Source organism: Rhinopithecus bieti, unplaced genomic scaffold, assembly GCF_001698545.2.
Source record: "Rhinopithecus bieti isolate Rb0 unplaced genomic scaffold, ASM169854v2 scaffold_33903, whole genome shotgun sequence".
Taxonomy (NCBI): domain Eukaryota; kingdom Metazoa; phylum Chordata; class Mammalia; order Primates; family Cercopithecidae; genus Rhinopithecus; species Rhinopithecus bieti.
The window spans coordinates 1061476-1086599 of NW_016814625.1; the positions used below are offsets into that span (position 1 = coordinate 1061476).

General features: G+C 39.1%; 1 protein-coding gene across 5 annotated transcripts in view; it reads left to right on the forward strand.

The window, feature by feature from the left end:
• The window catches only part of TNIK (TRAF2 and NCK interacting kinase), a 413250-nt gene that overhangs the window by 224457 nt on the left and 163669 nt on the right, over positions 1–25124 (forward strand). For all 5 annotated transcript variants that reach the window (XM_017851566.1, XM_017851567.1, XM_017851569.1 and 2 more), the window contains one exon: positions 17756–17812. In XM_017851566.1, coding sequence (XP_017707055.1) covers positions 17756–17812 — 57 coding nt within the window. The remainder of the gene's footprint in view (positions 1–17755; positions 17813–25124) is intronic.

A 25124-nucleotide genomic window follows, 5' to 3' on the forward strand; every position in this document is an offset into this window, starting at 1 on the left:
ATCTAGTGAAACTGTTAGAAATATTTTTTTTGTTTGCTAAAAGGAAGCAATAAAGAAAACGCAGAAGTCAAGCGAGTTGCTGCCTATGTTAAATAATAGATATTTTCAACAAGTCATCTAACTTTTTTGTGCATTTCCTTATTTGTAAAATGAGGGTAACAGCATAATGGGCTATGATGAGTATGATGAGTTAATGTATGTAAAATGCTTATAAGAAAACCTGACATAGTAGATATTAGCTATTAATAATAATTTTCATTTACCAACTACAAATCTTTAGACTATTTATTATTTCCAGCCCTCCTATTTTGCTGAGGTGATTAGAATCTGTTTTTTTTTTTTTTTTTTTTTTGTAAACAGTTAAATATCTTTTTTTTTTTTTTTGGTCTGGTTCTCCACCCAAGTGTCAGTGGGATCTAATTTATTACTCATGCTTGTGGAGCCATCTTAGTTTCCACGGTTGTCTCAAAGGTGTATGTTTTTCTTTGACTAGAGAATGGCTTTGGGATGATGTCTATCTAAGCAAATTAGGCCCAGGGAATATGACAGAACAATCCAACCTTTCTCACCCTCTCCTACAGCACTCTCTCTTCCTCGCTCACTCACACATAGCTCCTTTCCCTCTACCTGAAGCTGCACCCTCCAGGCTTCTTTGCTTTCCTTCCTGTGTGTTTTCAAGGCTGCCCCTCACAAGCATCTACTTCTGTTCTTCGTCTATTCCCCTCCCCCAAGTCTGTCTTGTCTGTCTGTCTGTCCCTCTCTCTCTCTCTTTCCTGTTTCCAACAGGATTTGATATTGATTTACTTAAATCAAAATAGTCATAATACCGAAAATGTACAACAAAAGAAAGTCATGACTATAAGTTCCATGAGGGCAAAAAATAGCATTTTATTCAGACCTGTATTGGAGTAGGCATTCAGTAGTGAGTAAATTCTTAGACGGAGGAAAGTTACCAGAAGCAAATGAGATGATCTACAGAAAAGAAATACATAAACTGTAAAAATTAGTATACAGATTTTAAAAATCAATCTGTTCTTCCCCTCTTCCATTTGAATAACCATAACACCTTGATTATACCAAACTCTTGACGATCTATTTTTTTTTTTTTTATTGTAAAAGTGTCTTAAAAAGATGTCCCAACCTTCCTGGGTAACTCTGGTCCTTTAATCACCTTCACAAATCTACTTTATAAGAAAATTTAAAACTTTAAATTATGGTTTAAATATCGCTTCTTTTATTTTTAGTATGATAAGGTGATCAGCTCTTCTGGTGACATTCATGTATTTGTATGTTATTACGTATTTTTTTTATCAACCCATTCCTGAGGCAATGTATGTCTTAACAGTTTTCCCTGATTGTGCTGTTTACCACATCATTTCAGATCATGCTCAAAGGATTCTCTAAATTCTCTAACTTTGATTTAGGTGGTGGAATTTGTTTTAATTACATCCTTACCTAAGTTGATTGTTGAAGAGTGAAAGTTCAAAGTCTTTGTTTTGTAGAGCCCAAGTCCCTACACAACTGGCACCTTTATACACAGTGGAGGTAGAAGTACAACACGTCTGAACTACTGCATCCTTTATTCAGACTTCTTTTTTCCAGTCATTTGCTTTAATACTGTATTTCTTAAGAGTTCTAAGAGTATTGGCAATCCAGGAAGAAATTGCTCATGAATCATTATTGGTATAGTTAAATGCAAAATAGCAGTTATGAAGTTTATACAAATCTCTCTGTAGCTTCCTTGCTCCTTTTTCATAATCTTGTAGTAATTTCAAGTCTTTTGTTGAAATCTCGACAAGCCCTATGATATCATACTCCTTATTAAAATTATTAAATTTAAATAATTTTAGCAATAAATATAAAATATTTAAAGAGAAGCCATAAGTTGTCATCCTATCACTATTGAGTTGATTTTTCTAGTAAAGTATATCAAACATGGGTGTGTCAATTAATGAAATGCAATAATAAAGTTCATTTCTATCTCACCTTTGCAACATAGAGGCGAATAGATTAAATTTCGAGTTCAAAAACATGATAGTTTTCTTTAGTATATTTACTTAAAGTCATGGTAGAAATAGTATGTGACCAGATGAAAAGTATGTACTGGCTAATGTATTAGCCAGTACAAAATAAAATTGGAATGCAGCAAATCCCGTTTTGGCTATCATTTATTAAGTTCTTTGAGAAAAGTGGTTTTTCCCCCAGAATAAGTGAGTATGTTTGAGAAGTATTAGAATCCTGGCTTTTTTTGAGTAAACGAGTTGTCTCCTGAGAATAGTATAGCATTAAGCACAAAGTTAAAATTTTATTTCTATCTCTAAAAAAACAAAATTGCAATCCTCTTCAATTATTTTCTGCACTTGAGCTTTTTCTCGGAGGACCTTACAAAGTAAATTAGGGAAGAATATTCTGGATCTAACATCAATGGTTCTCTCTCAATGAGTTAATAAAGGTGGATTTCTTTTCTCAAGATTTTTCTTTAATTATTGTGTTTCCTAAAGACCACATATATTAGAAATATATGGTGTCTTCCCCCAAGTAAGATGCCATGAGTTGATCTTGGCCATAACTGATTTGGAGAAAACCTCTGAAAATGGAACAAACAGGGAAAATAAAATACGTATTTTTTATAAACCTTCCTCTAGTAATAAAATCCATTAAAAATGAAGCTAAATTTTGTTGTGCGAGAAATTTAAATAATTTAATAATAAAACTGACTTAAGACTCAGGTCCCTCAGAAATGAAGACAGTGCTTTATATATAATAGCTGCTCAGTAAGGCGTCTATGAATTTGACTTTTAATTAACAGGGCTACCAACATGCTGAACCCCAGAAGATGCCACTTATATAGAAAACAATGGGAAGGGTACTTTTTGGAGTTGTGTAACAATGTGGCTTGTGAGTTGGAGAAGAAGGTGTTGGGTTTTTTTTTTTTAATTTACTATAAATATTATGTTCATTTTATGTGAAATTAGAGTTTCTTCATAAGACCTTTGTTTGTAAAAACTTGACCACATTCCAAAGGGCACTGAAATCCATTTCAACTTACAGAAATGATGCCCTTTCAGGAAATTTTTATTGGCTACCCTTTTCCTTAATAGTGGAATAGTGTATGTATTTATGATATGTTGTGAATCCCTGGGCAGGAGTTGTTAAGGTTAGACAACTCCATTGAATGTGGAGTTCAGAAGAACTCACCTTATCTGGACACTCCTGTTTTGCATTTTAGTTCTGGAAGGGAAAACAGGCATAACAAGTATTTCTATTTCTATTCTTTATGAAATCCATGAGAGCTAAAAAGATTTGCCTAGAGCCTTATTGAAAATTGAAAACTGATCAAATTCTAAATAGAACCCATGTATTTTACTCCTTTAACTCCACTGCATTTATTATTTCCAAAGTTTTTTTTATGGCTTCTGAATTTGTTTCCGAAAATGTATTCTTCTCAAAAGATTTTTTTATGTTTAAAATGTAAAAACAGAAATAATATGTTTAAGAGGTATAATTCAATCTTTCAAAGCATCACATGTATGATTGCTACATATTTTTCAATATTCAAGCCCGTGACTTGTTGAATGCTCATCAGTGGTTAATAAGTATTGTGTTATTATTGGCCTTAAATAACTATCACTCAGTGGTTTATTAAATCTAAGACAGATTTTCTGGTTAGGAGTTCCTGGGATATCATAAGGTATATTTTAATGATTAAAAGCCAGCAGTTCAGTTATTTTGCGTGTATGAGCGATAATTTTCTTTGTTTCTTTCTTTCTTTTTTTTTTTTGAGATGGAGATTCGCTCTGTTGCCCAGGCTGGAGTGGCACAATCTCGGCTCACTGCAAGCTCTGCCTCCTGGGGTCACGCCATTCTCCTGCCTCAGCCTCCTGAGTAGCTGGGACTACAGTGCCCGCCACCACGCCCGGCTAATTTTTTGTATTTGTAGTAGAGATAGGGTTTCACTGTGTTAGCCAGGATGGTCTTGATCTCCTGACCTCGTGATCCTCCCGCCTCGGCCTCCCAAAGTGCTGGGATTACAGGCGTGAACCACCGGGACCGGCCAGTTTTATTTTCTTAATGTCCCTCATGCAGACAGAAGCCACCAATGAAATAAACCATTAATGTTGCAAACACAAGACTGCTGAATTAAATGCTGAAAAAAAAAAAAAAAATGCAGAGTCCCAACCAATGTGATTGAAATCAGATACTGGCAACTAGGTTGAAATTAGACTTGATATTTTCAGATCAGATGCTGTTAGAAGAGCTCCTGCTTATGAGTCTTTGAGCATATGCCTACACCTATTTCACAACTGAAAATGAGGAAGAGGAGGAAGGAAAGCAATTTTCATGTTTTTGTGCAGGTGACCTTAGCTGACTGAGGTCTTAACAGTTTAGGCAAAGTTTCCATCTTTCCACATTTATGTCAGGGAAAGAGGATCAAATGTTCTCTTTGGTTCAAAAAGCACAGCCTCATTCTTAACTGCTACCTGTAAGGTTGATCTGTTGGCTGCTGCTAGCAGAAATATATCTTAGAGATACAGTTACCTCTACTTCTATACTTTATATTGCTAATATTTAAATAAAACATATATATTTACAGAAATAAATCTTCCTAGGTGGAAAACATATGCTGATTATCAGGCATTTTAATTTATAGTTCTGTTCTTTATTCTTTAAACATTAGAGAGAATTTAAATAGAATTTAAAAAGAGAGAGACAATATCTTATTGTTTCCTTGACTTATATGCAAGGCCAATATGAAAGGAAAATACGACCTGGAAAAATCTTGGTTTTTTTGAGCCTCAGTTTTAAAGTCTGATAATAGTACTTGTTCTATCAGAGTTGTTATGCCTTCAAGTAAGAAGTGCTATGAATTTTTTAAAAGAGAACAGAAGTGCTGTAATGCCAGCACTTTGGGAGTCAGAGGTGGGCAGATCACCTGCGGTCGGGAGTTCGAGACCAGCCTGACTAACATGGAGAAACCCTGTCTCTACTAAAAGTAAAAAATTAGCTGGGTGTGGTGGTGCACACCTGTAATCACAGCTACTTGGGAGGCTGAAGCAGGAGAATCACTTGAAACCGGGAAGTGGAGGTTGCAGTGAGCCAAGATCGTGCCATTGCACTCTAGCCTGGGCAACAAGAGCAAAACTCTGTCACAAAACAAAATGAAACAAAAATCAAAATGAAACAAAACAAAAAAAAGAACAGAAGGACTTGGAAAAGCGTTTCCACAAAGAGGTTAGGGATTTATTCATGCAGCACATATTGATTGTGTACCCACCATGCAGACACTGATCTGCTACTGAAGATGAAATAGTGAACGAGACAAAGAGAAGGCCCTGCCCTCAAGACACTTCCCTCCTAGAGCAGGAAATGCCTGGCACACTTGATAAATAAATAAACTGTATAGTTTGTTAGATGATCTGTAAAGCAGGGAAGGAGGATAATGAGAGTTAAGGTGGAGTTGAAGTTTTAGATATTGCAGCCCAAAAAAGGCTATTGGAGAAGAGTCATTTGAGACTCTTTGACACATTCGAGTCAAGACTTGAAGGCAGTGAGCATTCAAGTGTGGCAGAAGGAAGAGACATGTAAAGTCCCCATGGTACATTGGAGGAAACGGAGAAGGACGCTAGACCTGCAATGTGGGTGAATAGGAGACTGGGGGGGAAATAACAGGAGAAGAGAACAGAAATGGAACCTCATAGTCACACTAAAAGCACTGTGATAACACCATTTACCCAGCCACTCTATCAAGTGTATCTACATATGTAATTTAATCCTTACTACTGCAACCTAGTGAGTTAATTGTTTTATATCAGTTCTACACAGTTAGAGGGTTTAACTCTAGACCTACTAAGTAGTCCAAGGGAACCTCATACCTCTTTCAAAGCCTTTCCTCTTAACCTCCACATCCTATATAGGGCCTGCAGAGCTCTAGCTACAGATAGTCAGTTCTTTCCTAGACTATGTGAAATACCTGCTTCAAAAGAGAAGATGGCCAAGAGTCAGCAAGATGCTCTCCTTGCCCATCTCACGATCCCTGATGAGTCAACCTAAACTGGAGGCATGAAAATGTGGTGGAGAGAAGAATTTCACTGGAGTCAGGGAAAACTCACCCTCCTTGAGACAAAGCTACCCGATAGGTCACAGTTGGATCGCAGCTAAATTTAGCTATAAATCAATGCATTAACTAACTAGTCAGCTACACTCCCATTCAGGCCTACCCAGAGCTTGGGGCAGATCATATTTACTTAAAAGAGCCCTTGTTCTTTCTCAGTGTGTCATCATATTTCACCCTCTTCCCTCCCCCAAGATTTCAGACCAAAGTGTTCTCAGCATTACTGTCCTGATGGGAAAGTACAGGTTTCTGAGAGGCACTTGACTCCTTACTGCCAGCAACTAGCTTCCCAGGGATGGATGTGTTTGCTGACAAATTGCTGTAGTCTATGATGGCCATCACTTTGAAAGATTAGGAATATGTAAGAGCCATCCTGCATTTATAAAACAACTTTCAGTTTTCTAACGTCCTTTTTGTCCTCTCACCCTCTTCCCCAAAGAACAATATGCAGGTCTTTGCTCAGAAAGCACAATCGCAAATGCAGTCTGTGCTGACACAGAAGACATCTGTTGGAGGGGGAGAGATATTTTCAGCCTTTGCAGAGATCTGGGTCTTCTGCTATTGCAGGTGGAACAATTAATAGGCCATAATTATTTCTTTCATACACTTTGGAGAGTCTTTATTTGGATGTTATTCTTTGACCATCTTGAGTTCTTTAATCCTTAAGTACCTAAAAGGTGGTGAATGGTATCAGTGATATAGAATAATGCTGTTCATTTATTTTTCCTAAAAAATTGAATTTTGCTTTCCTTATTTCTTGGAAACAGATCACTTACAGCAATTGCAAGATTCCTATATCCCTGCATTTGAAGAACATCCATTGGATAAAGGCAAACGCCTTTATTCTCTTGTCATTGACCATTATATTTTTAGCTTAAAAGTTCACATGACTTATATTTTAATCAAACAAAATAATATGTTTCTGAATTGAGCTCCTGGAAGGTTTACTTATAGTTTTAAGAGTTATTAAGACCTAAATATTGTTTTAAAATGAAAATAGGATGTTCTTTCTAAAATTAATATAATTAGCCAGAATTGTGTCCAGTTAAACCAAGTTCCGTTTAGTCCTAATAATACTTCATTAGATTTTTAAAAAATTTAGAATATGCTGCTTAAATGGGAAAGTCTTAGAATTGGCCTCTTACACAAAAGTCAGTTGCAAAGTGGTCTCAGAAGTCACTGGGTATAGTATTGCCCGTGTTCTTAAAGAACATACATTTTTGGGGTTTAAGAAAAGATTTCACCTATAAGATTCTACTAAGCAAAGAAAGAACAATTCATCTGCTGTGCCTCCCTTAAGCCATGGGAGATCCCTGAGGTCAAGACCTTATCTTTTGATCTTTGTAATATTAGTGCCTACTGCAGAATCTGTCATTTCATAGACTTCAGCATTCATTGAACACCTATTAAATGTCAAATTCTTTTAAAACATGGTTTCTCAACCTTGACTCCATTGACATTTTGGACCCAATTATTGTTTGTTGGGGAAGGGTGGTGTCCTGTGCATTATGAAGATTTAGTAGCATCCCTGACCTCTACCCACTAGTTGTCAGCAGCTGCAGTCATAGCAATCAAAGGATGTCTCCAGACATCATCAGATGTCCCCTGGGAAGCAAAGTTGCCCCATTGAAAACCACTGTTTTAAAGGGTTTGAGAGAGATAATTTACATTTTGTGAGATAAAAAAAAACAAAAACAAAAAAACTGCTTTTAAAATTCTCTCTTCTCCATATGTACATATTTACAATGTAGTATATTTCCATATGTACAATATTATCTTTTTTATTTAATTTCTTTTAGAGATCAGATCTCACTCTGTCCCCCAGGCTGGAGTGCAGTGGCACAGTAACAGCTTACTGCAGCCTCAAACTCCTGGGCTCAAGTTATCCTTCCACCTCAGCTAAGTAACTGGGACTGCAGGTGTATGCCACTAGGTCTGGCTAATTTTTAAATTTTTTTGTAGAGACGGGGTCTCACTATATAGCTCAGGCTGGTCTTGAGTTCCAGGCTGCAAGTGATCCTCCTGCCTTGGCCTCTCAAAGCACTGGAATTATAGGCATGAGCCACCACACTCAGCCTATATATGTTTTAGGTATATAAATTTTAGATATAATTTTAATAACATACATGTTCTGTGTATGTATAATAAACACACCCATTCTTATAGGGGAGACATTTGGCTGAGAGTGCTCACTGTAGTCTTTTTTTTTTTTTTTTTTTTTTTTTTGGTGGGAATCATTATGACTCCAGTAAGTTGCTCACTAAATTTCATCTGTCACTGTGTTCCCGCTCAGATACAACTAAAGCCTATTGAAATTGATTTTTGTGTCAGTAACAGAGCAGGGAGTCAGTAAGAACCTGAAAGCTTCCCTTTCATTACTAGTCTTTTTCCCCCGTATTACTTTAGATTTGGTGGGCCCTAATTATATTCCAGTCTTTTCCCTGCTGACATTTCTTTTGTTTTAATTAAAACTGCTGGAGGTTGGAGGACACTGTGGGAGAGGGTTTATTCATCAAAAGCCCAAATAAAGAGCCAAATGGGTCCCCATTTGTGTTCCTGCCACCCCAAGAATGATAGCTGGGAACACTGTGGTCCTTTGCCTTTGTTTTTTCTCATGACACCAGTGTGGTCCTTTTTCTTTCTGAACAGGAGACTGCTCCTGCTGCTGCTGCAGAAGTCTATTAAATGATTGAGACAGCACTGTGGGTGGACTGGCTTCCTGTCGAAGCCATACATTAGGCAAAATGAAATGCAGCATTGCCTTTTTATTATTATTATCATCTATTTTTCCCAACCCCCAGCCTATCGTGTCTGTGGTCCAAAGCCAACCCTGTCCACTCCCAATCACCTGGTTGTAAATCTCAGACAATAGGGGCCAGCTTCGGGCTGCATTTGGCAACCCTGTGCAGGGCCAGGGGAGAGGATGTAATATATCTTCTTAATCTGCAGCTGGGAGATGGGATGGAGCGAGCAAAGAGTCTGCCAGAGGTCCTGAGGGGAAGACAGAGTTGCCTCATAAAGTAGTCCTTAGAGAGGGAGCTATTGATTTGAAATCTTTAAAAATGAGTCCTCCTTCTCCAAGAACAGTTGCATCGTCCTGCCTCTAGTTAGTACCATCTCAGGAAAAGAGGAGGCAGAGGTGAATGGATGTTGGCAGGGCAGCGTCTGGACCTTGCTTTTCTCTTGATGCATTTTTCTCTCGCTGACCATTTCCTCTGGTAAGCTGTTGTGATTATGACATGCAGAATGCTAATGTCTCTAGCGAGCCTCCAGGGCCTATTTCAGTGACCTAGTTTTCTTAGTTAACACTTGGAAAAGAAAACAAAAACAGAACCTTGTTGAGCAAAACACTCACATCAGATCACATGGCTTTCCCCTCCATTTATGACACCGTAAGCCATTCTTATAGTCCTCTTTCTTCTTAAGCTTCTGACACTCGTAAGTAGACATTTCACCAAATTCTATCAAGATTCTCCCAGGTGTAGCTCCTGATGGATCACAGGAATCTCTGTTCATTGTGATTTGTGGCAATTTACAAGATTCACTAGGCCTAGAAACTTGATGTTTTCCAATGTGATTTAGCACCTACCCTTTGCAAGATGCTGTCCCAGGCAATGTCTGAGGATTAAACAGGTTTAAGGTGGAGTTCCTGCCTTTGAGGGGCTTTCTGTTTTAGTGTGTAGAAGCCATGTGCCTGGGAGACTGCATTTTAAGGGCATTAGGGACTTACGGTACCCAGAGGAGAGAGAAGTGGGTTCCAATACAACTCACACAGGCTATTGTAAGTTATTAAGGGCTATACGCCCTCACATTTAACATTTTACAGGTTGTATCGAGAACCTTTTTCGTGTCTTAAGAGGGTTATTGACCTTTCTACTATCACTAAGTTCATGCATTTAAAAAACTTTTTCCTGGATTCTTAGATTTCATGGAGTACTAAAATCTCACTCTATTACCCCCCACCCACCACCAAAACAAAAACAAAACCAAAAAAACAAAAAACAAACAACAAAAAAACTGGGAACCAATATATGGTTGTTAACTTTTCTTTCTTTTTTTTTTTTTGAGACAGAGTCTAGCTCTGTCGCCCAGGCTGGAGTGCAGTGGCGCATCTCCGCTCACTGCAAGCTCCGCCTCCCGGGTTCACGCCAAATGGGCATTTTAACACCAAAAATAAGAATCCTACTTAAGTTGAATACCTCTTGTTTTCTGAAAAAATCACCACTGGGTCCTTATTTTTCACCTTTTACTGGAGTTGTATGTAAACTTTACCTTGGACTAGTGTTCAGGTATCAGGGTTTTGAATGCTGTTTATGGCCCCAGGTGCCATTCTTGGCTCAGGGGATAGGGAAGGCTATTGTGCTGGGTGTGGAGGAGTGGGATATTTGGAGAGGCTGAAGAGTTGGCTGCATGTACATATTTTGTCCCCATCTTTTGAGCCCCTACACCTGGGGGGTTAGTCCTCCCAGAAATGAATGTATAAAAGCCACAGATGAGGTCGGGCATGGTGGCTCATGCCTGAAATCCCAGCACTTTGGGAAGCCAAGGTAGGCAGATCACTTGAGGTCAGGAGTTCAAGACCAGCATGGCCAACATGGCAACACCCTGGCTCTACTAAAAATACAAAAATTAGCTGGGCATGGTGGTGGGAACCAGTAATCCCAGCTACTTGGGAGGCTGAGGCAGGAGAATCACTTGAATCCAGGAGGTAGAGATTGCAGTGAGCTGAGATAGTGCCACTGTATTCCAGCCTGAGCAACAGAGTGAGACTCTGTCTCTAAATAAATAAATAAATAAACAAACAAACAAATAAATGAAAAATTTTTTAAAAGCCACAGATGATTGTGATAATTCTGTGGTATAAATTAGATGAGAGCCAGTGAGAGCTTTGGTTTTGTGCTCATTTTTTGGGTTGAGAGGAGGTTACTGGGAAGTGTGTTCTTGGCTCAAGGCCCTGGCCCAGAGGCTGGCTCTTCTGCTTTTGAGCTCTCGTCACCCCTCAGCTTGTCTGCCTCGTCACTGCTGTCACTTCAGCTGTGCGTGCCTTTCCTGGGTACAGGCATTAGGCTCCCTGCCACGGAATCTGCATACATTAACTATTGTCTGCTAAAAATTGTGACTATTTGATTTTTTTCCCGTTAAGCATCCATTTTGATTTATAAACTGAGCCAAGCTGGCAGCCATGAGTACTGAAGAATCCTAGTTTCTAACAAAGAAAAATGAAACCTAGTCTCTTCTTCCTCACTTCGTGTCTGTGAGCGAGTCTCAGCTTTCAGTTGGCCTACCCCTGAACAGTCTTGAAAACAATCCATTTTCTGTCACTCAGAGGTGCCAAGCAAAGGAATTCACAGTGAGTGGTGTTGAGATGGAGAGTAATTGCCTGGGCACCATCCTGAGTCAGTGCCTTGCTTTACCTCTGCCACAAGTCTGGGAGCCATAAAGTCTGAATCACAGTTCTGCACATACGGAGAGCAGGGTTTCTAAGCCACCAATGAATGGCACATGTAGGCCAAGGAGACACAAAGGCTCCATTTAACCTGGGGAAGACTCAGGAATGGACATCGTGCCAAGTATACTCTGTGAACATTCATGTTACTTGATCATAAAGATCTTTGGAGTCTTTTCATAAAGTTGTCTTGTCTACCTCTTTGCCTCAAGACATATTGTATCAAAGAAAGGTAGCATTCCTAAAGATGTCCAGATAGATATTAACTAACCTTTAGTTTCAACTGGGAGTGGAAAAGCAGAGTTCAGGTTTGCTATCATCATGACAGCTCAGAAGTAAAGCTAAAACCAATTTCTGGTTTCTCTGTGATCTATGGAAAGGGAAAGTAAATTGGTCTCTGGTCTCTCTGTAGAGTTTAAAAGAACTTCATCCACTTAAATCCATCTTTCGGCTTTTTATTTATGAGCAAAGTAATTATAATTCCTGCTTACAACCCCACCCTATCTGGTCCCATACACTCTGTGGCTGGGGAAATGTGGGGGTAAGGGAAACTGATGTAGACATGTGGATGGTACCAAGAACCCAAATGCAACCCTCAAATTTCATGCCTTGATTCAGTCTGTTTTTCAGCAAATATTTGCTGAGTCCCTGCTGTGCCAAGCACTATGAAAGCACAAGGGAAATACATATCCAATCTATACCCAAGTCCTCTTCATTTGGCTTCCTGTCCATTCCCACATTCTCCACCATTTCCATCCTAATCCAAGTTGCCATCATCCTTCACCTGTCTCCAGGAGGGAGCATGACCTTGGGTGAGGTGGCTCTTTGGCTAAGGGCCATTCCCAGAGAGGGACCTGACTGAGAGTTGTCAGGTACTTCAGTCTGTACTCAAGAATCTTGGTGGCACACTGCAGCATCTATGATTGATACACAGATGATAGATAGGTAGGTAGGTAGGTAGATAGATAGATAGATAGATAGATAGATAGATAGATAGATAGATAGAATCAGAACAGGTGAGCCATAAAACAACAGCTGCCATTACTACATAGTCTACATTGTGCTTTTTTTTTTCATTTTGATTTGATTTATTTTCATGGTTCTGGTGATGCATGTTTTGAAAAAAAAATGTGCTGGCTATGATCAGTGGGGTTGGGATAGGATGCTATGGAAACACAAAGGTGGAGTACTCATTTGCGATTAGGAAATTGAAGAAGACTTCCTCAATAAAGTGGAGATTAAATCTAGGGTAGATAGGAAGGAGAATGAGCCACTCTCTACCTGTGTGTGAGGGTCCTTGGGCAGGAGGATGAAGATAGCGGGGGGAATGTGTGAATTTTCAACAAAAGATGGTTTGCTTATGTACTTTGCCAGAAATAAATGTATGTGGGTGACCTAGAAATGAAAGTATTCTGTCTTCCGGGCTAGCCTTAGGCTAGCAGCTCAAAAACCCTCTTGCTCTTCCTTAGAAAATAACAACAGTAACAGAGATGAAGCTTATATGGCTGTTAAAACAAAACTGTTGTTTTCTCTTGCATTCATTTTAGGGAGGAGTTGAAAGAGTAGGGTGTTGTGTTAATCGTACTTGAGTGATTTGGATTTCACCTGGATGTTGAATTATTTTACGTAGAACAAGGATCAGCATAGTTTGTTGCCTCAAAAGTGAGGGAGAAGAAGGGAAGAGGGGAGCAGAGTCGTGTGTGTGTGTGTGTGTCTGAGGACCAGACTGAGCCATGCCCCCAGCACTGAGTGGCCCCAAGGCTCTGCCTCCCTTGTTTTGATGCCTTTCTTGTTCCTTTCTGGTGGGTATGCTTTTTATGCTTTAGGTCATTATCTGACATTAGGCTTGGGGTCCTATCAGAATATCAGTTTTACTTTTCTAGATTTAGTGTGTTCCCTAGATTTTGCCATTATTGGTTATTTCAGTAGGAAAAAAATAATTTAGTTCATCCTTTTATTAAAAAAATGACTTAGCAACTGCAGTCTGACAGGACATTTTCTCTAATTTTCATGGAGAATTTTTTTTTAACTCTTTTATCTCCTTTTAGAAGTGTTTTCTTTTCAGAATTTAATTTTCAGTTCTTGGTTGCACATGTATTTTTTTTTTCATTCATTCATTTGTCCATTTTAGAGATGGGATCTTGCTGTGTTTCCCAGGCTGGCCTCGAACTCCTGGAGTCCAGCCATCCTTCTGCCTCAGTCACTGGGAGTACAGACATGCAACACTGCACGAGCTTCAAACATGTATTTTAGATCTAAATTTAGATGGCATCTATATTTGCATTTTAAATTTATCTTATAAGGAAAAATACGTTAGAATTGGGGTACTATTACATTTTTCCTTCAAAATTCTATTGCAATAACATCCCCTTTGCTGCACTGCCCCAAATTTAAAAAATAATTATTAAAAAATAAGTTATTAAAAATCCTATGTAAAGCAGAGATGACTGATTTGATATTTATTTCAAGTTAAGTAAAATATTAAAAGTTTGTTTTAAACATGATTTTAAAAGTTTGGTGATAGAAATTTGTGATTTAGGAGCTGGATGGTAGAAGAGGGATGGAGGAGAAAGTGTCCTGAGTTTAGATGTGAGATTTTGGCCTCTAAAAGGAGAGGACTGCATTAGGCTCTTAGGGGCCCTTCCTACTCAATTCATTTCTGATTTTATAAAGTTGCCTCTTTAAAAACTGTCCTACAATGACTGTGCCTCAGGTTCCTAGTGAGCTTTAGGTCGACTGACTCCCTGCCATTCCCTGCAAGTCTGCCTTAATCTGGATCATAACTTGGCCTGATGTTCTCTGGCGATATAAAAGACACCTCACGCTGGGCAAGTTGCTTCATGGCCCTTTCCTGATCAGCAAAGTGTGGCAGCTCAGCGTCCTTCCTGCTCTGGAGCGTGGGGATGCCTTTGCCTGGGAGTGAGCTGAGGCTGCTGATTGTTCCACCTCCGGGATCTCACATCAGCCCAAACTGCCATCCCAAGGCGTATTATTCAGTCAGACCCACTGAGAACTGCTGTTTCAGCCGGGAAATGAAATTTAAAATGGAAGAAACATAATGTTGTTTTCCTTTCCAGTGTTACCTTCCGTCACTTTCATAGTGGCTACTTAAAAAACAAACAAACAAAAACAAAACAAAAGACACAATAGCAACAACAAAAGCCATGTATACTAAGTTTTTTAAAAGAGCTGATATTTTATTTATTTCCACAAGAACTGCCCACTGCCTGTGTTTGAAATGTAATACAGGTCACTTTTATCCTGCCTCGTCTCTGGCCTTGGGCCAGTACCATAGGCTAGCTCAGCCCTAGGCTGCTGATGGAAAGAACTAGGTGTTGAGGTGTCCTTGTAACGAATTATTCACTCAAAGAGGATTTCCTGCTTCTTAAGGACTTAAAAAAACTACAGCAAAGTCTCTCAAAGTGCATGCTGGCAGACATGCCTCAGGGACTCCCTCAGGAGTGAGGGGAATTGGGAGGCAGAGCAGACTAGAGTTGGGTGCTCAAGTCCCTGCTTGAACCAGGGGAGTTCACTTAAGGTTTTATTTGGGAAGAAGGTTGGGCTACAAATGGAGCCACAGGGGAAGGAAGAGAGGAGGGAAGACTAGAGAGGGAGAGAGGGCTATTAATCCTTTGAGGTCCTTGGAATAATACACCCAGGGACATGTTCATTGATAGACAGAGGTGATGAGGAATTGACAGTGAGGTATCAGAGGACAGAGTACTTTAATTGAATCTAGAAAGAGAGAATAAGTTGTCTGAGGAGTCAAGAAGGCAAAGGGCACCCCAGACCAAGAAAACATACCATCTGAGAGGCAAGAAACAGTAAAGTACATTTATAGAAGTGCAAACAGTTTGTTCTCAAGGTCCACAGAGTAAGAGCAACTGGGAGCCTGCCAAGGTGGTGTGGCAGAAAGGGGGTCAGCTCTTGGAGGGCCTTGCAAGCCATGCCCAGTGGTTTGTCTGTATCCTGTTACACATACCATTAAAATAATTTCAATGCAAATCAGCTATATAATATCAGACAGACCTTCTGTATTTGCCTACATTTCCCCTACCCTCTTTCAGTGCTTTAGTAGATGAAGCCATTATTTAAGACATGATTTATAGCCATTACTTTAAAGTCCACTGTTGGTTACAAAGCTGTTGATTCCTTTGCAAGGGTCATCATTACGGCATCACAGACTCAAAAGAGGACGCTGTTGCTACTTCTTCCTTGTGCAAGATTGACTCGTGGTTTGCAGGAAAGGTAGCATTGCTGCTCTGCAAGAAAGTTAGTGTTCCTGGTTCTGTAGCAGTGGCACTTCTCTCCCCATCAATCTTGTGAAAACTAAATTTCTACATGCTCGTTGGGATGGAAAGAGTTGGTAGTGCTGACACCCACTCACTGCCCTCTCCACCAACCACTGAGCCCAGTCCCCCTACATTTTGTAGATTGGGAAATGAGGGCCCAGACCCACCTGATGGTCATGGGCAGAGCCTGGACAAGAACTGGGCCTCTGGGATTCTGGTCCAGGGCTCTTTACAAGGTAACACGCCACCCCCTCCCTTGATTTCAGGAAAGTTGAAATAAATGTGAGGGGCTGTATCTATGACCATATTGGATTACTGACCTCCTATCTCCTTCTTTGTGCTCTTTCCCCAGTGAGGAGGAAAAAAGAGCAGCAGAGTGGGGGTCAAAAGCGGAAGGAAGCACTACCAGAATCAGAGTAAACAGATTTTTAAAGCTGAGATATGTGAGAAGAAAGAGGGCAGGCAGAATGGGCAGAAGTTAAAAGACCAGAGGAGTGGGGAAAATTAGGGTAGTAAGGGAGAGAAGTAGCAGAAAAAGGGAAAAGATTCGAGAGCACGAAGATATAGGAGCTCTCAATTACAAAATTGACCCAATAATGTTTTCTACCACAATTTTTAAGAAATTTGATCCAACTAAGCTAGCACATTTTCATGAGCTTCAACGACTGAATCTAAATCATACCAGGCCAATCACTTTTTCCACACCACAATTATATATGCCTCCTTATCTGTTGTTAATTCATAAACATGCCACAGCATCTATGGGGTAGGCCCTTACTATTCCAGGTACTGGAAATCATTGATGAGACATGGTGCTTGCCTTATGAAACATATAGTTCAGTAGGGAAGACAACATTTAAAATTAATCAGAAGACAGGACCATACATAATTACAGCCAGCATCTGCTGACAGCTAATCTGCATATGTCACTGTCAAGTACTTTGTATACATGATCTTATATCATTCTCACTATAATTCTGTGCATTAGGTATTATTATTTCAGTTTTTGAGATGAGGAAACTGAGGCTTGGAAGGTTGAGGGACTGGCCTAAGGTCATGTAGCTAGGTTTTGAACCCAGCTGATCTTAGAAGCTGCATTTTATTGCCTGATAGCAGCAATAACTAAAATGTATTTTGGAAACTATATATAAAATTCATGTAAAAGGAGTGAGTGTGACCATCTTTGCTGTTGTCTGAGAGTCACATATAGACATTGTGTTTTCTCAAGGAGCAAGCAAAGAGAAAATAATTCTCTGCTGAGAGTGCCCCCTTGGCGCTCCCTATGCGCTTCTGATTTTGCCCTGTGGTTGCTGCTTCACTGTAGTTCTCAAGACCAAAAGTGCCCACCTTGGGGAAGCAGGCCCTCATGTTCAACACTGTCTCCTTGATCACAAATTTGGATTGATTGCTGTCTGTTTTATTTTAGGTTCCCTTTTAAATAAAGATAAATGACCAATCTCAGGTGAATTATAGCAGAATCATATCCAGTTAAAACCATTACAGGATATTTTAAGAATGAAAGAAACCAAAGTTTCTTCATCTACCAAGTGTTTTCTAACAGAGAGATATTTGTGTATTTTCCACGCAGGCCTAGCTCCCCTTCCACGTAAATCCTTCTCTCACTTAAGCTCTTGTCAAATGCCTTGGAGAGGAAGTAGAACCAAATTGTTCATCATTGCATTCTTTATTTGACTTGACACCCACTGTGAAAATAAACAAAGCGACTGGGGATGTTTTACAAAATAACCACTAAGTAGACATAGTGTTTCTGTGTGTCTCTGTCTTTCTCTCTCCCCCCATTGATATAGTACAGCACTGATCCAAGCAATTTTTCTTTATGGTTGGAATTGAACGCTACTATTCGTCATCAGAACTAAATCTTTTGTTATTATTTTTCCTTTACAGGGTCGTCATGTCAAAACGGGCCAGCTTGCAGCCATTAAGGTTATGGATGTCACAGGGGTAAGTATCTTTATCTTGCCATCTCAATAGCCATGCAGATGCTCCTTGACTTACGACGGGGTCACATCCTGATAGGCCCATCATAAGTAGAAAATATCGTAAGTTGAAAATGCATTTAATACACATAACCTATCGAACATCATAACTTAGCCTAGCCTACCTTAAACATGCTCAGAATGCTTACGGTAGCCTACAGTTGGGGAATCATCTATCACAAAGCCTATTTTATAATAAAATGTTGAATATCTCATGTAATTTGTTGATTACTATATTGAAAGTGAAAAACAGAATGGTTATACAGGTACTTGAAGTATGATTTCTACTAAATGCATATTGATTTCACACCACTGTTAGTCAAAAAAATCATACGTTGAACCATTGTAAATGAGGGGTCATCTGTATATTTGTAATAGAGAAGTTAATGATAGAAAAAAATTGTTTTCCAGAAAAATAATCTTCCTAAATATCTAATATCTTTACCCACTTGTGTTTAACATAAGGAAGAGTATGCAGTAGCTGACTGAAGAGATCATGGGTACATCACTCTAATTAAATGTGATACCTACACACTGCCTTATGTACTTGGAGTGAATACTGTGTGCCAATAATTTACATAAGCACAACCACAGATATTAGCATATGAATGCAGAACAAGGATTTGAAGATATTAAATGAATAATACAGAGATTATACAGAAGAAATGAGTCTTAACTGTTTTCCCAAAGGTCTGCCTACCACTGGAGTAGACAGGAGCTTGGATGACTCTAAGATCCTAGTAGGATATTTAACATGAATATTTCCCAAAACAAAATATTACTGATCAAATAATCACAATAAACACAAATTCTTATCATTATAGAGCAACACTGAAACAAAATTTCTGCCTGGATAATCAAAAGCAATCTAAGAAATAGATTTTATTTTCAATACAATCTAACATTTTCTATCCTTTTGCTAGGCTTACTTAAAATATTTTAATGCCTTTTCAAGAGTACACAGCAAAAATCAGACTTGAAAGGATTCACTGGACATCAAAGGCATGTTAATAATTTTCTGTTGTCCTGGGGATTTTTCTAAGATGTCTGTGTGCTGTACATGAAAGCTGAAAGACCAAAGTCTTCCATTCAGCCCAGAAGTTGATTATTCAATATAAATAGACATAGAATGAATGGGTCACACAAAAGCATCAAATAAGAAAAACAAATAGGAAAACTAAATAAATAAATAAGAAAGACACACAGTATGTCTGTATGACAAACTTCAACCCATACCTTTTGGGCTCACTGTGTTACCTTTGATAAGTATATGTTATATGATAGTTACCTATCATAATACACATTTCACTAATTATTGTTTACACCACACATTGTACTGACTATGATTGATCTAAATTCCTCTTTAAGTTGTATGTATTTTTAATGAGTAAAAGATTTTGTTCCTGTACATTTGTTACCATTTAGATAAAGTACTAATTCTTTTTATTTGTCTTAAATACATTATTTAAGTTTCAGATGTTGCAAAAGTTCAAATATTTAGTCCCAGTTAGTTTATTAATTCACCTGGCCTTTACTGAATAATAAACTCCATGTTCATTATATTAATTCGGTTTAAGAACACTCTAAATAACAGAAGACTAGGCATAATAGAAGTGTCTTGCTCTCTCCTGTTAAAGGAGCCTAAAGGTGGACAGCTCAGGGATGTATGTCAGTGATGTGGTAGAGTGAAGGATGTTTTTATCTTTCTCCTCCATCATTCTAATGCACAGCATCCACCGTTACAGTTGCTTTATGGTTCAAGATATTTATTGGATTTCCATTGATCACACTTTATGGCAGGCAGAAAAGGGAGAACAGGGGAAGCAGAAGGGTACAAATGAGCCCCTTCCAGTGAAATATTTTCTACTTCCATACAACATTACTACTTCTGCTTTCATTGCCCCTGTCTAGCTGCAAGGGAAGCTAGAAAATATAGTCTTTTATTCTACTAATGTGTCTAGTTAAAAATCCAGATTCTATTAGTCAGAAATGAAGGGAGAGTGGATACTGGAATGGTCAATTATCAGGATCTGACACAAAAAATAAGATCAGATACTGTCAGTCTCTACATAGAAACCCATTATAAATATATAAACATTTTACAAAGCTCCAACCACAGGACGAATCAGAATTTGTTTTGCAATTCAGCTGAAGTCATACTACTGTATTTTCCTTGGATTGAATAGGATCCCTGCATAATGACATGAGCTTGGCAGTTTAACAATTAATGGCTGTGGAAGGAGTCCAAGACATTCATGCTGTAGATGAAATTCTATTGTGTGGTTCTGAAGAACTACAGTTGAGAGTTCCACTGATGTCATTAATCTCGGTGCATAAAATGCATATTGATGCTCAAAGTATGACTCTGAACAATTTAAAGCCTCACAAGTAGAACCAGAAACTACTCAAGAACCACTGTTGCTAGACCACTTTGCTTGGAATTGAAAGTTACAGTTATTTTTCCCAGGGTATGTATTGTCAGCTTAAGGAATGTCAGTTAGTCTTTCTAAACTGGGTTTCATTAAGCATCTAAGTCCTACAGAAGATGACTTGAGAGACTGTCTTCTCAATTTTCCCAAGGAGAGTACAGAGGTAAGGCCATTTTACATGCAAAGAAGTGTCAATCCATTACATAGAGTGGATGCTTTATAGTATTTAGGCTTAATTATCTTGGGGAACTCCTATTGAGGAGGGCTAGATAGTTTCTGTGATTCAGTCACATCATTGATGATTATTTAACCACTGACTTTTAACAAAGGCAAACGTGGATACACATCAGGAAATGGTTTTCTTATTTTTGTGGTGTCCGATGTGGCATCAAGTGACTTTTGTATCACCCCCTTACACATCACAGTCAACATAAGATTTCCTTTGTGAAACTCATGTGGTGCCTTTAGAAAACAATCTATTCTATTTTGCCATGTTGTCTTTTGTGTATTACAGAATGCTATAAAAGCTTCTTACCAATTATTATAATTGTACTCATTATGGCTGCTCTGTTAAAAACTGAAGTCAATTCTCAAAGGTCGTCTTTGTTAATTGTATGCTATGACCTACTACAAAGTTACTATAGTTTATTGTTATGAAACTGATAAAGCCACAAGCTTAAAATCCATTTTTAAATTATTGTTTTTATTCTGTATCACTTCCTTTTTTATATAAAATAGCCATTGAGAGAACTGGATATAATGCTTATATCCTTCCATTTTTAGAGCTGAAACACTTCCAAATTTGCCAACATTTGCTTCAGAATTCGTGCTTAAACTCAGAGTAGGCCTTGAAGAACTTAAGTTCATGAAATCAGTATGGAAATTTCCCCCATTTTGTCACAGTCTGGGGTTTACCTCTCAGCTGGATTTTTGCACTCTAGATTGACCTATGGCATCTAGGAGGAGCTAGACCCTCCCAGGTAGTGTTTCTCAAAGTGGACCATCAGCATCAGTGGGCAGTCACCACCCCTAAGGTACACATGAGAAATGCAGATTCCTGGGCCTGCCTCAGGATTTCTGGCGCAGCCTCAAAATCTGCCTTTTCTATAAACTCTTCGGAGTGTCACACACATCAAAATGAGAGTACCACTTTTCTAAGGTCTTGTATTTACTTCTTTTTGGCCACCAAGTGTGAAGGAGCTATTTTATTTTATTTTATTTTATTTTTTGATAACCCTGTAAATAATCCCCATTTTCATTTGGGGATTCCTAAGTGTAAAGTAGTCCCTTTACAATGACACCCTGAGGTGCATATAAGACTTAATGAAATTTGTAAGCTTTAATGAAATATTGTAAGCTTTTCCCTTTACAATGACTGGTTGTGATTACTCAGGACATTTGAGGTTGTAGTACCAAATCTCCACCTAAACTGAATGAAGCTGAAAAGGGAATTTACCAGCTTGTATGAATTAAAACAACAAAAACCTCAGCAGGATGCAGAGAGTCACCTAACATGATCAGGATTTTGTCTCTCTCCATCTGTGGGCTCTGCTTTCGTCCCAACAGCAGCTGCAGGCTCATGTTTTCACTACCCCATTGCCATTAGTCCCTGCAAAGGTGCCAGTCTGAGTATCAGTGGTCCAGCTTGGACCATGTCCCCATCCCTGAGCCAATTCCTGACTCTCCAGTCCACGCCTGGGCTGGATGCCTGGCTCTGCAACCTACCGCAGGGACTGAGAGTTGGAGAGAGTTGATTTCTCAAAGTAAAACCTGAGAGTTATTATAGAAAAGGGTGGAAAAGATGCTGGGTGGACAAAAACAGGAGAATTCTATGACCATAATATCATACATTATAGTGAGTGTGTTCAAAAGTGATTTGATCCTTAAGTAAACTTTCTCTAGTTACATTTTTTATATTCATATCAAAAAGAATAATAATGGTAGCTAGCACTAAATGAGTGATTACTATGTGCCAGAACTCTTTAAAATACTTTCTATATATTAATTCATTTGATCCTCTCAGCAACTAACCAAGCAGGTTCCATGATTAGCCCCATTTTAGAGATGTGAAAGCCAGGCATTTTAAGTATCTTGCTCAATGTAACATGGCTGCCAAAGGAAGGAGTGAATATTTCAGCCTGAGCAGTGTAACCCCATCCTTTAAGTCTGTCTTCTTAACCACATTGTTTTCAGTCTTCAATTCATGTAGTGTTTAATTTCATGTGATTCTTTTTTCATTGATTTATTCAACAAACACTTACTAAAATCTACTTTATGATAGGCACTGGAAATTTAAAGATGAAAAAAATGGTCTTTTGCCTGTTCACAGTAACACAACCTTGCCCTAAATATTTATAAATAAAGGTTATACACTTTATAACAAGGTTGTAGAATTTGTAAATAATGTTACTTGTAAACTTTGATAGGACTGTGAGGAGACAGTCCTCACTGAGGAAGCCCAGGAGGACAATCAGGTGAGGACGTTCCGGCCAAGAATACAGCCGGTGCCAAAGCATGAGGCTGAGAGGGCATGTTCTGGAAACTGCACATAGCTTAGTTTCGAGGTTAGAAGTGCCAAGAAGGGGTTGATACAAGATGAATCTAGACACGTTAGGAGGGGCCAGGTCATGAAGGAACTGAATACTGTGACAAGGAGTTTACAACGTTTTTAATTTTCAGTTTTCTCAGTAGAATACTTTGATCAAATAGTCTTAGGGAAAAACCCAATATATAAAAGAAATGTAAGGAGACTTGCTTTTCTTTTTTTTTTTAAACCAAGGGTGGGAGACCGTAAGTCCTGACTCCTTTCCTCAAACTACTACTAGAGCCAATGCAAGAGCCAGAAGTTGAACAGGAGAGTAACACGGTAGGATTGCCTACTAGGAGGATCCATGCTAAGCCCTGCTTCCCTGAATTCCTATTTCTGTCTTACTGAATTTCTGTAGGTGAAGCTTCTGACCCGCCTCCATCTCTTTCTGAAGAGTAAGGAAGTGGTCTTCTCCCAGTAGTAGACTGCTTTGCTCATCATTAAAAGGGTTCAGTGAATGCTTGCTGAAATTGCACAGAAAGAAAAGAAAAATCTTTTCATCTTGGGTTGTTTGGAAGAGTAAGGGGGACACATTGTTCCGAGTACATTTGGTTCTTTCATCCCAAAGGGAGGCAGTTCAGTGGCATAATTAATAGTATGCACATAATAGTATTGTTAATAACAATAATGACAATAGGCACAGGCCAAAAAGGGGCTAATACTGATTGCTTATTATGTGCCAAGCATTGTTCTTAGTACTTAACATGTATAAATTAATTTAATCCTTAAAACAACGTCCATTAGGAGAGTATTGCTGTTATATCTGTTTTACAAAGGAATTGACAGCAGGGAGCCCAAGACTCTTGCCCGAGCCCCACAGATAGTAAATGGCAGGGATGGAATTCAAGTCGAGCCAGTCGGGGCATACGCACACTCTCTACAGACATCTTACTATAGGATGAGAAATGGGAGAGTATTGCCAGAGCATGGCCTTCAGATTCAGAGAGAGCTGGGCTTATGTTCCACTCATCTTCTTACTGATAGTGACCTTGGGCAAATCTTAACTTTTCTGAGCCACAGTTTTCTTATTGGTTAATGTTGCAAGCTTGTTTTGGGACTTAAATGGGATATAATATCTTGTACCTGACACATAATAGGTCCTCAATACATGATTTTAATGGTTAGTGCCAGTAAGGTACATTGAATCACTGAATAAGACAGGCAATAGGAATGAAAAGATTTTAGTGTGCATTAAAATCCTCTAGTTGTGTATTTTGATGACAGCCTGATCTGTGAACTGCATGCCAACTTGTGTTAGTTAATTGCTGATATGGGTAAATAGTTTGCACTCACCCTTTTTTTTTTTTTTTTTTTTTTTTTGGAGATGGAGTCTTGCTGTGTCGCCCAGGCTGGAGTGCAGTGGCCGGATCTCAGCTCACTGCAAGCTCCGCCTCCTGGGTTTACGCCATTCTCCTGCCTCAGCCTCCCGAGTAGCTGGGACTACAGGCGCCCGCCACCTCGCCCGGCTAGTTTTTTGTATTTTTTTTAGTAGAGACAGGGTTTCACCATATTAGCCAGGATGGTCTCGATCTCCTGACCTCATGATCCGCCCGTCCCGGCCTCCCAAAGTGCTGGGATTACAGGCTTGAGCCACCACGCCCGGCCGCACTCACCCTATCTTTACCACCTCAGTTACGGAGTTGTTAGCCTTACCCTGAATAGTATGTAGCTGAAAAAATGGCTTACTAGAGCAGGATCCAGGAAAGAAAGTGAAGCTAGATTCCAGAGGCTGAAGGCTGAAATCACAAGATTTAATTCATTCATTTACTTGAGAATGAATGAATGCACCATGCTACAGAGTCATCCAGTGAACAAGGCAGACATGGGCACTACCTTCTGGAATCTTATATTTCAGTACAAGACATTTAGTGGTTAAACAACAGCAGTCACAATTCTGATTAGCTTCCAAGCAGTATACAGAGTATGAAGAGAGAATTTAAGAAGAAACTGACCTAGCTGAGTGGCCAATAAATGATTTCTGAGAAAGTGACAGCTGTGTGAGATCTACAGGATGAGAAGACCTTGGTTAGCCAAGTGAAGGGGTAGGGGAGGTGCACCTCCAGACTGGGGAGCTTGACCTTCAGGTGATGTCAGCAAAGCTTAGGGATTCCCATCTGAGGCTCCTTTGCCACAGAGGCCCTCTGGACAGTTCTTTGGGACTTTTACTTTGGAGCCATTTATGTAGGTGTCTTTAGCAGACAGAACAGTCTGATCAAGCACATGGTCAAAACTTTTAACAGAGAAAAGATAAACAAATGGCT